General features: G+C 39.0%; 1 protein-coding gene across 2 annotated transcripts in view; it reads left to right on the top strand.

Annotated features, from left to right (window-relative positions):
• Window positions 1–18,307, top strand: part of LOC133618515 (guanine nucleotide-binding protein G(olf) subunit alpha) — a 162,714-nt gene that overhangs the window by 15,377 nt on the left and 129,030 nt on the right. The window contains exons 1-2 of one of the 2 annotated variants that reach the window (XM_061978961.1): window positions 8,310–9,164; window positions 9,407–9,479. In XM_061978961.1, coding sequence (XP_061834945.1) covers window positions 9,026–9,164; window positions 9,407–9,479 — 212 coding nt within the window. In that variant the 5' untranslated portion in view covers window positions 8,310–9,025. Of the gene's footprint in view, window positions 1–8,309; window positions 9,165–9,406; window positions 9,480–18,307 lie in introns of those variants that run through there. The other variant, XM_061978960.2, reaches the window with a different exon arrangement.

Here is an 18,307-nt window from a genome sequence, read left to right as displayed (position 1 = left end):
TTCAAATAACTATAACATATAGAACATGCTATACGTTTACCAAACAATCTGTCACTCCTAATCGCTAAATCCCATGAAATCTTATACGTCTAGTCCAGGGGTCGGCAACCCAAAATGTTGAAAGAGCCATATTGGACCCAAAATACAAAAACAAATCTGTCTGGAGCCGCAAAAATTTAAAAAATGAAAAGCCATATTACATACAGATAGTGTGTCTTGAGATATAAATTGAATTAAGAGGACTTAAAGGAAACTAAATGAGCTCAAATATAGCTACAAATGAGGCATAATGATGCAATATGTACATATAGCTAGCCTAAATAGCATGTTAGCATTGATTAGCTTGCAGTCATGCAGTGACCAAATATGTCTGATTAGCACTCCACACAAGTCAATAACATCAACAAAACTCACCTTTCATGCACAACGTTAAAAATTTGGTGGACAAAATGAGACAGAAAAAGAAGTGGCATAAAACACGTCCTAGAAAGTCGGAGAAAGTTATACATGTAAACAAACTACGGTGAGTTCAAGGACCGCCAAAATTAGTAGGACAAAACGGCGCTCGCCAAATACTCGAATCAGTGAAGCATGTTTAATATAAACAGTGTGCTTTGTAACAATTAGGGAGGCTTGTGTCATGTTTGTCCTCCTACAGAAACCATATTAAAACAAAAATAGATTTTTTTCCCCTCATCTTTTTCCATTTTTCATACATTTTTGAAAAAGCTCCAGAGAGCCACTAGGGCGGCGCTAAAGAGCCGCGGGTTGCCGACCCCTGATCTATACAAATATAGACTGTAACGATACCAAGTACAAGAGCCGTATATATTTGATACTAAAATTATTACCGTATTTTTCAGAGTATAAGTCGCTCCGGAGTATAAGTCGCGCCTGCCGAAAATGCATAATAAAGAAGGAAAAAAACATATATAAGTCGCACTGGAGTATAAGTCGCATTTTTGGGGGAAATTTATTTGATAAAAGCCAACACCAAGAATAGACATTTGAAAGGCAATTTAAAATAAATAAAGAATAGTGAACAACAGGCTGAATAAGTGTACGTTATATGAGGCATAAATAACCAACTGAGAACGTGCCTGGTATGTTAACGTAACATATTATGGTAAGAGTCATTCAAATAACTATAACATATAGAACATGCTATACGTTTACCAAACAATCTGTCACTCCTAATCGCTAAATCCCATGAAATCTTATACGTCTAGTCTCTTACATGAATGAGCTAAATAATATTATTTGATATTTTACGGTAATGTGTTAATAATTTCACACATAAGTCGCTTCTGAGTATAAGTCGCACCCCCGGCCAAACTATGAAAAAAAACGGCGACTTATAGTCCGAAAAATACGGTAATTTAAGTCCAGAACTAAGTCCCAATGTTGTCAGCATTTAATCATGAATTAAGTTTGTTTTTAAAATACCCCTGCTGTAGACATACCGTATTTTTCGGAGTATAAGTCGCTCCGGAGTATAAGTCGCACCGGCCGAAAATGCATAATAAAGAAGGAAAAAAACATATAAGTCCCACTGGAGTATAAGTCGCATTTTTTGGGGAAATTTATTTGATAAAACCCAACACCAAGAATAGACATTTGAAAGGCAATTTAAAATAAATAAAGAATAGTGAACAACAGGCTGAATAAGTGTACGTTATATGAGGCATAAATAACCAACTGAGAATGTGCCTGGTATGTTAACGTAGCATATTATGGTAAGAGTCATTCAAATAACTATAACATATAGAACATGCTATACGTTTACCAAACAATCTGTCACTCCTAATCGCTAAATCCCATGAGATCTTATACGTCTAGTCTATTACGTGAATGAGCTAAATAATATTATTTGATATTTTATGCTAATGTGTTAATAATTTCACACATAAGTCGCTCCTGAGTATAAGCTGAAATGAAAAAAACTGCGACTTATAGTCCGAAAAATACGGTACTCCTATTTCTACTGTTACCACTATTAATACCAATACTAAAGCCACTAGTACTACTCCTGTCAATACAGTACTAGAACTTCTGCGGCCGCTACTACTAATAATATTACTCCATCTATTACTGTAGTAGTTGTTGTAGTTTCAAGTCGTCTTTCCTTGGGTTTTTGAATGCAGGCTGAATGCAAACAGGAAGTTGCTATTGTTATGTCTTGGACAGGAAGTGACTTTATTGTCGTGTGTGATCTATCTGTTTTCATAGCTTAATCGGATAGTATTAGCGTGGAGTTGTTGTTGTTGTTGTTGTCCAGCATCAGTCAGCTTGCTGCGAGAAGGAGCCAGTGTTTGTGTGCTTGTTTAGTGCGTCTATATTTGTGTGCAAAGAAGCCATGATGGAACATGGATGTATGTCATGCCCGCAAGCAGCCAGTGGATCTTTCGGCCCACTGCTGCTGAACTTTGCCTCCGTTCAAGGAGTTTTATCATTGACGATGTGTGAACTTTGCTACAGCACACAGTGCTCAGCTTCCACTGCATGCTCCGGCCAACAGGATGTGCATGAAGTGCCTTTGTCACATTTATGGTGCCTGTCTTTACTTCTGCAGGCCAAGGGACGTTGGACTGTGACTACAGTATATCTTCACTGCTTTATCATTTATTTGCCCTGCAGTGTGTCGTAAACCACAATTTCTTTTACAGTCCGGGCTGTGAAATGAATGGACTGATATTGTTCGATTGCATAACATCACATGATGTCATCTACAAGAAGCCTGTGTACTGTGTGAAGTCACTTTCAATAAAACGGACTGTTCCGCTGGTCGGGATAAGTTTCATAGGTTTCATAGCCAAAGGACTTTAAAACGCTGCTGCACATAGTTGATGACACGCTGTACATACAGTATGTGGTTTGAACACACATCCCATGCAAACTAAACTACAAACTACTCATACAATTAAATGATGCCTTTATAGAGTTGAGTTTATTTGGAACATGCATGCATACGACATGATACGTCACCATTTCCAGTTTCTCTATTCAACATGTTTGAAAAGGAGTAGGAAGAAGCAGAGTTTATTTAATCCTACCCTTTTTCCTTTACATGGCAGTTGCTAAAACGTTTGTTCACGGCCTGTTCTCAATTTATAATTTCTTTTTTAATTTAAGTTGCAAGAATATCTTTGAATTTAAAAGGAGTTACAAAAAGAGACAACTGGAATTATATCAAACTGATTTTTTGATTTTGATTGGAACGTGTCATTTTGAAAATGCTTAAACGAAAATTAAAAGTATGTTGGAGTTGGGGTGTTGGTGGAGGGAACAGTGATAAATCAAATCAAATCAACTTTATTTATAAAGCACATTTAAAATTGACCACAGGGGTAGCCAAAGTGCTGTACAATGGGCAGGTTAAAAGATAAAACGAGTACCGCGCAAACACAACACAACACAAACAGAACACGATAAAAAATAAATAAATAAAATAGAATAAATAAAAACATAAAAACAGGTTCACAGCAGGTGTATTATGGGGCGCCATTGCAGGATGGATATCACTCAGTGTTAAAAGCCATGGAATAAAAGTATGTTTAAAGTCATCTAAATAATTTGTGTTAAAAAGGGGGCAGATAAATATAAGAATAGTATTCTTCCAACAGCTCCTTTCTGATCATGGAAATGTATAAGAAACAAAAAAAACAATGAAAGTGTCAACTGTATATGGCTTGTATATATGCATTTTCATGAAAGGAATAAAAAAAAAAAAATAGAAATGATGATTTATTCACAATATACTCCATAAGTAATAACAATTAAAAATAAATAAATAATAATCGGTGAAGTAAGTTATGTTCCATATGGTGAGATGAGTAAGATTATCCAGAAAATGAATGGATGGATGAAATAAATTCGGAATGTTTGTACTTTGTAAACACTTTAAGTTTGAACAGTTTCTCGAATTGGATCATATTAGTACATTGTTAGATTTCTACGCTTAATCCGTTCCATAATTGAATTCCACATACTGATATACTTCCGTTCTGTCCTGAGAGACTTTTGCAAAGTGCCTGTGTTTTTAAAAGGTGTAAGTCTTTATTGTTTTACAGTTCTCTTTTATGTATTTTAAAAATGCATGTCTTAACGTATTACTTTTTTGAAACTGCTCTGTGACATGTGCTGTTGACCTCTTGGACCAGGTCACCCTTGTGAAAGAGATCTTGATCTCAGTGTTTTTTTTTTGTTTTGTTTTGTTTTTTTTAGCAAAAAGGTAAAGCGCTTTAATGATACATAATATTTTCATGCTTTTGCAGGCCACATAAAATGATTTGGTTTGATTCTATGCTGTAAAGCATGTTTTCTTTTTTTTTTCATTTTCTTTTTATTGACATCCAGCATCAGACATTCCTATCCATCCAGTGGGTTTCTTATCTGGTTAAATAAAGGTTCTACTATACTGAAGGTTTTAAGGGTTGTACGTGCATACACATGTTTTAAATTACATTTTTCTCTAAGATTATATTTCTCCTCTTTTTTTGAGAATAATTGTTGTATATTCTTGGGTAGCAGATTATAGTTTGCGTTGTGTATAATTGTAGTTTTTTTGCAAATTCACTATGTCGTGGAATTTCAGTATTTTTGATTCAATAAATAAGACTTTAGACTTAGACTTCCTTTTTATTGTCATTCAAATTTGAACTTTACAGCACAGATAAGAACGAAATTCCGTTACATAAGCTCATGGTAGTACAGGGTAAATAATAAAATAAGGGGTTTGTATGTTCTCTATATCCAACATTATGTATTAATCTGACTCAGTGGTTCTTAACCTGGGTTCGATCGAACTCTAGGGGTCAGGGGTTCGGCGGAGGTCAAGACACACCAGACTCATCGTGTAAATACAAACTTCTCCTTATCGGCGTATTACGGATACGGCAACAGCAGAAGTCAGACTGATTTGCAGGTGTGTAATTTGTTGTGAGTTTATGCACTGTGTTGGTTTTGTTCTTTGAACAAGGTGATGTTCATGCACGGTTCATTTTGTGCACCAGTAATAAAACATGGTAACACTTTAGTATGGGGAACATATTCATTATTAACATGCAAATTAGTAACATATTGGCTCTTAACTAGTCATTATTAAGTACTTATTAATGCCTTATTCTGCATAGCCTTATTATAACCCTAACCCTCTAACCCTGACCCTCTAACCCAGGGGTAGGGAACCTATGGCTCTCGAGCCAGATGTGGCTCTTTTGATGACTGCATCTGGCTCTCCGATAAATGGGTTATATGGGTTATACTTGTATAGCGCTTTTCTACCTTCAAGGTACTCAAAGCGCTTTGACACTATTTCCACATACACACATTCACACACTTGATGGCGGGAGCTGCCATGCAAGGCCCTAACCACGACCCATCAGGAGCAAGGGTGAAGCGTCTTGCTCAAGGACACAACGGATGTGACGAGGTTGGTAGAAGGTGGGGATCGAACCAGGAAACCTCAGGTTGCTGGCACGGCCACGCTCCCAACCACGTCCCCCAAATCTTAGCTGACATTGCTTAACACGATAAGTATTGAGTAATTCCGCTTGTAATCACAGTGTTAAAAATAACGTTCAAAATATAAAACATTCTCATGCATTTTAATCCATCCATCCGTTTTATACCGCACCTGTTCAAGAAGTCGCATTAATGGTAAGAAGTATTTGATTTATTATTGATTAGCTTCAGAATAACAACGTTATTAAAACGAATAAGAAACTTATTATACTCTAAAAATGTCGGTCTTACTTAAAAATGCACGCATTTAGTTGTATTCAGTGTTAAAAAATATTATATGGCTCTCACGGAAATATATTTTAAAATATTTGGCTTTCATGGCTCTCTCAGCCAAAAATGTTCCCGACCCCTGCGCTAACCCTAACCCGTTTTTTGATTGATTGATTGATTGAAACTTTTATTAGTAGATTGCACAGTACAGTACATATTCCGTACAATTGACCACTAAATGGTAACACCCCAATAGGTTTTTCAACTAGTTTAAGTCGGGGTCCCTAACCAAATAACTCTAAATTAAGTCTTTGTTACTTAGAATACATAATAACACTTTAGTATGGGGAACATATTCACCATTAATTAGTTGCTTATTAACATGCAAATTAGTAACATATTGCCTCTAAACTAGTCATTATTAAGTACTTATTAATGCTTTATTCGGCATGGCCTTATTATAACCCTAACCCTCTAACCCTGGCCCTAACCAAATAACTCTAAATTAAGTCTTTATTACTTAGAATATGTTCCCCTAGTGTCCAAAAAACTCTAAATTAAGTCTTTGTTACTTAGAATATGTTCCCCATACTAAAGTGTTACCAAAAACATATAACTTTGTCTTGAATTTGGAAAAAAAACATTTTATTTTTCACTAAAGAAGGGTTTGGTGAATGCGCATATGAAACTGGTGGGGTTCGGTACCTCCAACAAGGTTAAGAACCACTGATCTAACTGATATTCTTGGGTAGCAGATTATAGTTTGCTTTGTGTATTAGTTCTGCAATGGATTTGTTTTCCTCATAAAAATATTGTAAATACAATGGCCCATACTTGCCAACCCTCCCGAATTTTCCGGGAGACTCCCGAAATTCAGCGCCTCTCCCGAAAACCTCCCGGGACAAATATTCTCCCGAAAATCTCCCGATTTTCAGCCGCCCCCTCCAGCTCCATGCGGACCTGAGTGAGGACAGCCTTTTTTCACGACGGGAGGCCAACAGGGTGACAAGAACTAAATCATCCAGACTAGAGATAAATTGTATTATTATGTTTATCTTACCTAAAAATAAATATATTTATTAATTAAAAAAAACAAAAAACTAAATACATTTTAACTACCGTATATTTTGCTAAAAACATCAAAATTATTATTTTTTTTTTTTTGTATTTTTTCTGACTCCTTATTACCCACATATGCGGTCCTCTCCAAGGTTTCTCATAGTCATTCACATCAACGTCCCACTGGGGTGAGTTTTTCCTTGCCCTTATGTGGGCTCTGTACCGAGGATGTCGTTGTGGCTTGTGCAGCCCTTTGAGACACTTGTGATTTAGGGCTATATAAATAAACATTGATTGATTGACGCTTATCTTACCTAAAAATAAATATATTTATTAATAAAAAAATAAAATTAAAATAAATAAATAAATACATTTTTACTATATTTTGCTAAAAACATCAAAATTAATTGTATTTTTTTTTGTGTATTTTTTCTGACTCCTTATTACATCCAGCCATAGAATTAGACCGGTACATTAAAATAAACATATTTGAAATAATACATTTTAAATTATCATAATAATTCATTTAAAATGACCATATTTAATTATTTAAAAAATTGCTTGTTTATCAACAACTTTAGCATTTTATTCATTACATTTTGAAGCTCTCGGAAGCCAAGTTATGTTATATTCATGTTATATTTATGCAAGTTTGAAGTATCAATTATCTAAACACAGTTTTGTTTGCATATTTTCAGGATGTAGATATATATATATATCTATGTATATTATTATTATTATTATTATTATATCTATGTATATTATGTATGTATATTATGTATTATGTATGTATATTATGTATGTATTATTATATCTATGTATATTATTATTATTATTATAGTCAAGTATGCAATACTTGACTTGGTGAATTCTAGCTGTCAATATACTCCTCCCCTCTTAACCACGCCCTGTCCCACCCCCGACCACGCCCCCACCCCCCCACCTCCCGAAATCGGAGGTCTCAAGGTTTGCAAGTATGCAATGGCCTCAAACAATTCTGGAAAGTCAGAAGAATGAACCAAGACGGGGGTGAAACACCTGCTTACACTACTTCCTCTGACCACCAGAGGGTAGTGTGGGACAGTTTCATGTTGTGACTTGGCTGTTAAGTGTGTTGGATGATTGATATATAAATATATTCCAATTGTACCACCATACATCTCACGGCGATGTGCTTTAACGGACCGCCGTGGCTGTAGTTTGCACAACAGACGTCTATTTACCGCAACTTTTAGTAGTTTTTTAAATAGCAGCGTCGTATGTCGGGGGAAACGTCCATTGACTACCATGATTGTAGTTTCTACCCGCAGCAGAGGGCGGCGCTTTCGCTCCTTTCCCCGGAAGTGAGGGGCGTTCAAGGACCCACCACGACTGTGTTTTTTTTTTTTTTTTTTAACCAGAACTCAGCGCCTACTGCTTGTTTTACTGGGGCGAAGAGAGGCGTTCGCTGAACGGTTTTTAAACGCAATAGACGGTGGTAAATCCCGGCACTGGAGCAGGTTTTCCAGTTCGAGTCAATAGACCACTCCCCTCCTGTCAGGCAGCGGTTACAGAGGCGGCCAGGTTTCCACCCCTCCGCCGACTAGTGTAGCGGCGGCGGCAGCAGCAGCAGCAGCACAGCGGAGGGACTAAAAAAAAAATGCGGAATGGCTCCTGTCGCTTCGGACACGCAGGTTTTGAAAGCGCCGTGTAGCTGCTGGCTCGTTAATGTAACGCTTTAGCGCGCTTTTGTTTTTTTCCACCTCCACGGGCCGCGGCTACTTCCTGGTGCCACAGCGAGAGGCAGTGCTGAGTTGAGAGAGAGAGAGAGCGGGGCCGGAGATACCAGCGTTTTGGCTAAGGATTCACGGACATTACAAAGGCCTTCCCTCTCTCTTTTTATTTTTCTACTTTTTTTTTTTATCACATTCCCAGTCTGCCATCTTAGTCTCCCCCCCCAACCCCCCTCCTCTTTTCTCGTCTGCTTCGTACACCACCAGGCGGATTGGATGACGCTCGGCTGCGGTTAATAGCGGAATCGTAACGGGGGAACGGATTCCTCCCTCGCCCGAGAAGCCTCTCAGACGAGAGATTATTCTGTTCCTTTTTTTTTTGGGGGGGGTTAAAACACTCGATTCATTCCGTCATCATTTCTCAAGCCGGGTATCGCTGTTGTTTTTTTGTTGTTGATTTTTTTTTTTTTTTTTACGTTTTTTTTTTTTTTATTTTTTTTTTTTTTTACTGGCGACGGAAGATGGGTTGTTTGGGCAACAGCAAGACTGAAGACCAACGCATCGACGAGAAGGCTCAGCGAGAGGCGAATAAAAAGATCGAGAAGCAGTTGCAGAAGGAGAGACAAGCGTACAAAGCCACACACAGGCTCTTATTGCTGGGTAAGGCTCGTCTGGATGATGAAATGCGAGTCAACCCCCCTCCCCTGCTTCAGCCAACACGTCTGACAGCGACTGCTAGCATGTCATGGGGCTGGACGTTGATGGAAGCCTCAATATTGGGCAAATTAGCTCCCAAAACAACTCGGCCTTCGCTGCTTTTAACACCAACACAAGCCCGCCATCCTCACCCTCCAGTGTGCTGCTCTTACATGTCATTTCTTTTTGTGTGTGTGTGTGTGAAGGCGCTGGAGAGTCTGGAAAAAGCACCATTGTGAAGCAGATGAGGATTCTCCACGTCAACGGCTTCAACGCAGAGTGAGTGTTCCACAGCTACATTTCAAGCGACACGACCCACCATGTCTCCCACCTCCTACTTCTTTCCGAAATGAGTAAGACGGCACACACGATATCTAGGCAGCCGGCAGTGGATCTTCCCCGGGCACTGCAGCAGCGCCTGTTGGGCCCAGTTACATCCCAGGCAAAGCTGCTCCCATCTTCCCCTCCCCAATCCTCTCCTCTCTCTCGCATATGCAAGGATAGACACACACACACACTACTGTCACGCTCATGTCAAATTCACTGCTTCCTATTTCACGGGCTAGGGGTGAAAGGTTGCCATTGACCAGAGCCTATTGATGATTTGTTTTGCTGCAAGGCCTCGCACGCCATTGATTAGGCCCGCAAAAGCTTGGCTTTCTTTTCCTTTCTCGCTATTTTATAACGGGGGGGGGAGTTTTAAGATTGCGTGCACACTCCTCGAACTTGGAATGTCATCTCACCTTTGATCTATGCACATTTTTAAATAAATACTCATTTTAAACACCCTATCATTAGATTAGATCAGTGATTTTCAACCAGCACACTAGTGTGCCGTGATATATTGCCTGGTGTGCCGTGGGAAATTATGCAACTTCACCTAATTGGCCCCAAAAAATATTTATTACAAATCAATAATCATAATAATGTGCCGTTGTCTAGTGCCTGTGCTGTGTAGAGCTTGGCAGGGTAACCATGTAATACTCCATATCAGTAGGTGGCAGCAGGTAGTTCATTGCTTTGTAGAAGTCGGAACGCGTCGAGGATGGTTTGTCGTGATCCCAATAGGCAGAGCACAGCGGGAGACAGTGTGCAGGTAAAAAAAAAGGTATGTAACGCTTAAAGGGGAACGTTATCACAATTTCAGAAGTGTTAAAACCATTAAAAATCAGTTCCCAGTGGCTTATTTTATTTTTTGAAGTTTTTTTCAAAATTTTACCCATCACGCAATATTCCTAAAAAAAGCCTGATTTTAACCATCGTTATATACACCCGTCCATTTTCCTGTGACGTCACACAGTGATGCCAATACAAACAAACATGGCGGGTAGAACAGCAAGGTATAGCGACATTAGCTCGGATTCAGACTCGGATTTCAGCGGCTTAAGCGATTCAACAGATTACGCATGTATTGAAACGGATGGTTGTAGTGTGGAGGCAGGTAGCGAAAAGGAAATTGAAGAAGAAACTGAAGCTATTGAGCCATATCGGTTTGAACCGTATGCAAGCGAAACCGACGAAAACGACACGACAGCCAGCGACACGGGAGACAGCGAGGACGAATTCGGCGATCGCCTTCTAACCAACGATTGGTATGTTTGTTTGGCATTAAAGGAAACTAACAACTCTGAACTAGGTTTACAGCATATGAAATACATTTGGCAACAACATGCACTTTGAGAGTGCAGACAGCCCATTTCAGGCGCGCTAAGAACATATTTTTCCACGATTTTAGCACTCAGGTTAACCATACCTAAATAGACACACAATACTGCATTACACAAGACTACCCGAATGTACTCGAATGATTTAAAAAAAAAAAAAGTTTTTAAGCTAAATTATTGGTAAACACAGTTTATGTATAATAATTTACGTAAAACCGCGAGTAATGAATAAAGTTTTCATCAATTGATATATTCTGTAGACATACCCTCATCTGCTCTCTTTTCCTGAAAGCTGATCTGTCCAGTTTTGGAGTTGATGTCAGCAGGCCAGGGAAGCTAGGGTCGATATTCTTCTCTTGATCATCTTCGGTGGCATAAGGGACGGTTGCCATCTCTGTCGTAGCATAGCTTTCGTCGGTAAAGTGTGCGGAACAAACGACTGACCATTTCGTCAGCTTTCCCCACACCCTCGTATTTCGAACAAATTTCGTCCAATTTCTTGCCACTTTCGCATCTTTGGGCCACTGGTGCAACTTGAATCCGTCCCTGTTCGTGTTGTTACACCCTCCGACAACACACCGACGAAAGTGAGAAAATGGCGGATTGCTTCCCGATGTGACGTCAGCTCCGAGAGCGAATAATAGAAAGGCGTTTAATTCGCCAAAATTCACCCATTTAGAGTTTGGAAATCGGTTAAAAAAAAAAGTCTTTTTTCTGCAACATCAAGGTATATATTGACGCTTACATAGGTCTGGTGATAATGTTCCCCTTTAAACCAAAAATCAACAAAAGGCAAGTCCCGCTAGGAAAAGGCACTGAAGCATAGGGATGGCTATGCAAAACAAAAGTAAAACTGAACTGGCTACAAAGTCAACAAAAACAGAATGCTGGACGACAGCAAAAACTTACAGCGTGTAGAGCAAAGACGGCGTCCACAAAGCACATCCCGTACATGACATGACAATCAACAATGTCCCCTCAAAGAAGGATAGCGTACGCACAACTTAAATAGTCTTGATTGAGAAAACAAAGCAGGGCGCTCAAAGGAAGGCGTGAAGCTTCTACAGGAGAACACCAACAAAACAGGAAGGGTCACCAAAATAACAGCGCAAGACAGGAACTAAAGCAACACACACAGGAAGCAACAACAAACTCAAAATAAGGCACGGCAACCTGGTGGAGTTTAATTTTTTAACCTTTTCTGCTGGTGGTGTGCCTCCATATTTTTTTTATGAAAAAAATGTGCCTTGTCTCATAAAAGGTTGAAAAACGCAGGATTAGATTACCGCTTTTTTCGGAGTATAAATCGCACCGGAGTATAAATTGCACCTGCCGAAAATGCATAATAAAGAAGGAAAACAACCATATATAAGTCGCATTTTCTGGGGAAATTTATTTGGTAAAATCCAACGCCAAGAATAGACATTTGAAAGGCAATTTAAAATAAATAAAGAATAGTGAACAACAGGCTGAATAAGTGTACGTTATATGAGGCATAAATAACCAACTGAGAACGTGCCTGGTATGTTAACGTAACATATTATGGTAAGAGTCATTCAAATAACTATAACATATAGAACAGTGGTTATTAACCTTGTTGGAGGTAACGAACCCCACCAGTTGCATACGCGCCTTCACCGAACCCTTCTTTAGTCAAAAATGAAATGTTTTTTTTTTTTTTTTCAAATTCAAGACAAAGTTATGTTTTTTTTTACTGGTGCACAAAATGAACCGTGCATGAACATCACCATGTTCAAAGAAAAACACAAACACAGTACATGAACTCACAACAAATTACACACCTGCAAATCAGAGGGGAATTTGTTTGGGGGTATCCATAATACGCCGATAGGGAGAAGTTTTTATTTAAATGATGAGTCGGGTGTGTCTTGACCTCAGCGCCGAACCCCTGAGGCCGACTCACCGAACCCAGGTTAAGAACCACTGATATAGAACATGCTATACATTTACCAAACAATCTGTCACTCCTAATCGCTAAATCCCATGAAATCTTATACGTCTAGTCTCTTACGTGAAAGAGCTAAATAATATTTGATATTTTACGGTAATGTGTTAATAATTTCACACACAAGTCGCTCCTGAGTATAAGTCGCACCCCCGGCCAAACTATGAAAAAAACTGTGACTTATAGTCTGTAAAATACGGTAGTTTGTTTCAAAGGGGACAATGCCATCCATCCATTTTTTTTTTACCGCTTGTCCCTTTTGGGGTCGCGCGGGGGGTGCTGGAACCTATCTCAGCTGCATTCGGGCGGAAGGCGAGGTACACCCCGGACAAGTCGCCACCTCATCGCAGGGCCAACACAGATAGACAGACAACATTCACACTCACATTCACACACTAGGGACAGTTTAGTGTTGCCTATCAACCTATCCCCAGGTGCATGTCTTTGGAAGTGGGAGGAAGCCGGAGTACCCATCCATCCATTTTCTACCGCTTGTCCCTTTTGGGGTCGCGGGGGGTGCTGGAGACTATCTCAGCTGCATTCGGGCGGAAGGCGGGGTACACCCTGGACAAGTCGCCACCTCATCGCAGGGCCAACACAGATAGACAGACAACATTCACACACAAGGGCCTATTTAGTGTTGCCAATCAACCTAGGTGCATGTTTTTTGGCGGTGGGAGGAAGCCGTAGTACCCGGAGGGAACCCACGCAGTCACGGGGAGAACATGCAAACTCCACACAGAAAGATCCCGAGCCCCGGGATTGAACCCAGGACTATTCAGGACCTTCGTATTGTGAGGCACATGCACTAACCCCTGTTCCACCGTGCAATTTCATAAAACACATGACTACACATGGTTAAAAAAGCAGGAATTAGCCAGAAGGCTAGTTTTCATCTGTAGTCCCCTGGCCATGATGTAAAAAAAAATGCGGTAAAATGACAATTTAAAAGAAAGAGGGAGAAAAAGAAAAAAATGCATATACAATATGATAAAAAATAAAATACAACATAACATTTATCTTAGCATCAAAACAGGCTCATCTTTTAGTGCTGGCAGCTGTAGCCACATTTTAAGTTTTTTTGTGAAGGCCTTGTAAGTTGTGACCAGTTTAACCTCCTCGGGTACTGAGTTCCACACATTTGCACTCTTTACTGACCAGGCCGACTTACTGAAAATGCTCCTGCGCAGAGGAATATAACAGTCACCTCTGACAGAGCCTCGAGTGACACGCTCTCGGCTGTTTCTTCGGCTGATGAACTCCGCCTTTGTTCACTTGCTTATAGTTCAACATAAAACCAGTAAAACCTTACCCGCAAGCCTTATTCAGTCACCATCCTATACCTCTATGCACCAATTCAAACATTTTAAAGTTAAAGTACCACTGATAATCTCACACACACACACTAAGTGTGGTGAAATTGCCCTCTGCATTTGACCCATCCCCCATGTTCCACCCCCTGGGAGGTGAGGGGAGCAGTGAGCAGCAGCGCTGGCCACGCTCGGGAATCATTTTGGTGATTTAACCCCCAATTCCAACCCTTGATGCTGAGTGCCAAGCAGGGAGGCAATGGGTCCCATTTTTATAGTCTAACCAATCCTTGCGAAATTTGCTAAGCTTCGCAACTTTGTCCAATGCCCATTGCACATTTTGACCAATCGAATGCCCACGTCAAATGTCTAATCAAAATTTAGGTTTCTTTCTTGTGTAGATGAAGCCGGAACAACGTGTAACAATATATCAACTCTTGACGTGACGCAAAACATTCTGGGTAATGAAGTATACAAGCATTTAGTTCCTAGTTTAACGTATTTATTTCACATTTATTTATCCAGGGTAAGACAAGTAAGAGATTATTTTAATTTACAATGCTACTTGTCAGAGATGTTAAAGTGTGATAATAGTCTCTCATCGTCTCTCATATACCAGAAAAAAATGACCACTATAGTTTGCTCTCAACAGTTGGCAAATAATTGTAATGTGCAGGGGTAAATGTGTCAGAACGTAAATGAATGTTTAAGATTGACAAACACTTTTCAAGAATTAAACATACACTGAGAATGCCTGCAACTTGTGGGCGACAAAGCTGACGCATTTAAACTGAAATGTTTCCAAAGTGCTGCACAACAATATTAAAAACAATATTCAAATATTATCCTTAGCTCCACCAATGACTGAATAAAAACAAAAAATAAATAAATATAAAACCAATATAAAAATAAATATGATTAAAAACTATTTTAAAGGGTAAAACCAATTAAAACAATAAATAGAAATCAAAATAAAAAAAACACAGAGGACCACACAACTCACATAGTGTTAAAAGCCAAAGAATAAAAGTGGGTCATTTATTAGTTATAATGAATTAAAACGGTAAGCTCTTACGTGCTTTTACGGCCATCTATTGTATACTTTTAAATGTGTGCTGTATAAAACATCAATACAGTATTTGTGCCATCCCGTGCTTTTTGAGGTTACGGTTACATGGAACACTTAAAACATTGATAACAAATTCACAAAGTCATTAATTGATTTAATATTATTGAAAGAAAAAATAAGCCTCAAAACATTGCAACTTTCTGAAAAAGCTGCCACAATTCCAGGCATTTTGGGTGACAACAATCACAAGAAAAGCCTGCGAAATCCGGAATTCGAATGCCTTCTTGAGCGCAGGGGTGTCCAAAGTGCGTTTTTGTTTTGTTTGTTTTTTGGCCCTCGACACATTATAAACAAAAAAACATGTTCCCTATTAAACATTACACAAAAAAATAACTGGTCCAAATCCCCTAAAAATGGGACCTGAAAACCAAAATGGCATCCGTGCATCTGTATATGTCTTTGATGATTTCTGTGCATCCTGTCATGATGAACATGTGTAATCATTTCTTGCAAGAAATGGTACGTTTTCGGATGTGCGCAAGCCCTCAAAAAAAATTCTTGATTGAATAATACTATAAGTAAAGAATCATAATAAGAATACATTAAATATTACACTAATTTGCTTTGTTACCCATAACACAAAGCTAAGCTTTGGGTGCTTTTTCGCGATAGTTTAGAATATATTGATTGACCTACATTGTATAGTTTTTAATATATTTAATGTACAAAATGTACCAAAGAAGCCCTCACCACAAAAACGATAAGTATTGCTTTGTCTCACCTAATTTTCATTCTGTTTTTGGATTTTTGTTGATTTTCCATTGTAATTCAAGGCCCAGTTCTTGGATTTGATACATACTTCAGTTAAGAGTTTAGCCCCGTCCTAAGGATTAGTCCATTCAGTTTGTATTTTCACTTCTCATTGCCAGTGGGACTAAATGGCAACCCCTCCCGGAATTAAAAAGAAAAAAAGGGCCGTCTTTTTGTGACATTATCTGAAACGAATAAGGAAATGTGGACATAGCAACCACTCCCAATCTCCCATCTTTAGTCCACAAATGTCTTGAACGTAGATGCTGGCTCCTGGCATAAACACTCCATACGCCACACTATGCGTCTCCTTATGCGGCTTGCATGTGTGTTTATTTGGTAGTATAAGTCAGTACGTTTCCATTAGTCTGATTCCTCAAATAATTTGGCTCAAAATAAAATTTAAACACTTCAATCTGATCGCGTTCTGACTTTTGAAAAATCAGATTAGCACACCTGGATTGTGCAGTTGGAAACCAGTTCTCTCTGGCATAGCATGGTAGGCGGTATCAGTGCACCAATCTCAGTGGAGGACCAACATGCCGTTCTTTACTACATTATTCACAAGCGAAGAAGAACAAGCTGGTGGGTGGTTAGGGAGGGAAATGTTTACGCCAACAAGCATACAAAGTAAATATATAGAAGCTGAAATAGGTCAATATTTTTAAATATATAATACAAAAAGCTACCAGTTTACATGTCAAGATGTTCTCAAAGATGGAAGACACTTTAAATATGTGACATGACGCCTGCACATCCTGGCCGTAGGAGAGACTGGTGGTGAAAAACCTCCAAACATCCGAATTTTGACACTTAAACTTGATTGTATACACAATGGAATTAATACAGAGTAAAACATAGTATGTGCACGTTTCGTTAGTCAGACAACAATAATTCGTAGTGGTAGATAACTTGACTTCAAGACAGCATCTCATTCATTCAAATCATCCACAACATTGTTGTCCATAGAGCATTAAACATCCATGTACAACAATTAAACAATTGAGACAAGGTCATTGACTTATACATCAGTAATTAAAAGTAATTCACTGTGTAGTTGGTATTAACAGTAAATGGTCAAAGCATTTTCCCAAATTGAACTCTTTTTGTATGTCTCTTATGATCATAATTACTAGGGATAAATGCTTTAAAATGTAATATCGGAAATTATCAGTTTCAAAATGATCGGTATCGGTTTCAAAAAGCAAAATGTATGACTTTTTAAAACGCCGCTGTGTACACGGACGTAGGGAGAAGTACAGAGCGCCAAGAAACCTTAAAGGCACTTCCTTTGCGTGCCGGCCCAATCACACAATATCTGCGGTTTTTCACACACACAAGTGAATGCAAGGCATACTTGGTCAACAGGTGGCCGTATAAACAACTTTAACACTGTTACAAATATGCGCCACACTGTGAACCCACACCAAACAGGAATGACAAACACATTTCGGGAGAACATCCGCACCGTAACACAACATAAACACAACAGAACAAATACCCAGAACCCCTTGCAGCACTAACTCTTCCGGGACGCTACAATATACACCCCCCCAGCAACCCCCCAATCACTCGCCCGCCCACCTCATGCTCTCTCAGGGTGAGCATGTCCTTAATTCCAACCTGCTGTTTTGAGGCATGTTAAAAAAAATAATGCACTTTGTGACTTCAATAATAAATATGGCAGTGCCATGTTGGCATTTTTTTCATAACTTGAGTTGATTTATTTTGGAAAGCCTTGTTACATTGTTTAATGCATCCAGCGGGGCATCACAACAAAATGAGGCATAATAATGTGTTAATTCCACGACTGTATATATCGGTATCGGTTGATATCGGAATCGGTAATTAAGATTTGGACAATATCGGATATCGGCAAAAAAGCCATTATCGGACATCTCTAATAATAACCACTAGTGTCATTTAAACACATCAAAACATTACCAACGACATCAAATAGCAGTGGAAAGTTGTAGTTATCGGTTAGATCCGGAGCTTGAAAGCTACTAACTCTTCCATAAAGCATGTAGTATTCTCTTCTTCTATTAACATTTCCACACAGCTGAAATGACCGCACTTGCCCGCTGGTGTACGAGAAACACACAACGTATGGCCGACAGTTGTATTAAAGACAGGGTATGGAAACTCGGACTTCATATGTAGGTGTGAAAGTAAAAGAAACCAATTTATTAGAAAAATCTGACAAATTTTGTGCAGTGTCGTTTGGCATCTTGTATCGGACCACCATTCTTATGACATTTTCCTCATTACTTTTTTACAATTAAATC

Source organism: Nerophis lumbriciformis, linkage group LG19, assembly GCF_033978685.3.
Source record: "Nerophis lumbriciformis linkage group LG19, RoL_Nlum_v2.1, whole genome shotgun sequence".
Classification (NCBI taxonomy): Eukaryota; Metazoa; Chordata; class Actinopteri; order Syngnathiformes; family Syngnathidae; genus Nerophis; species Nerophis lumbriciformis.
The sequence above is the reverse complement of the archived record's forward strand: the minus strand, read 5'-3'. Positions and strand labels throughout refer to the sequence as shown.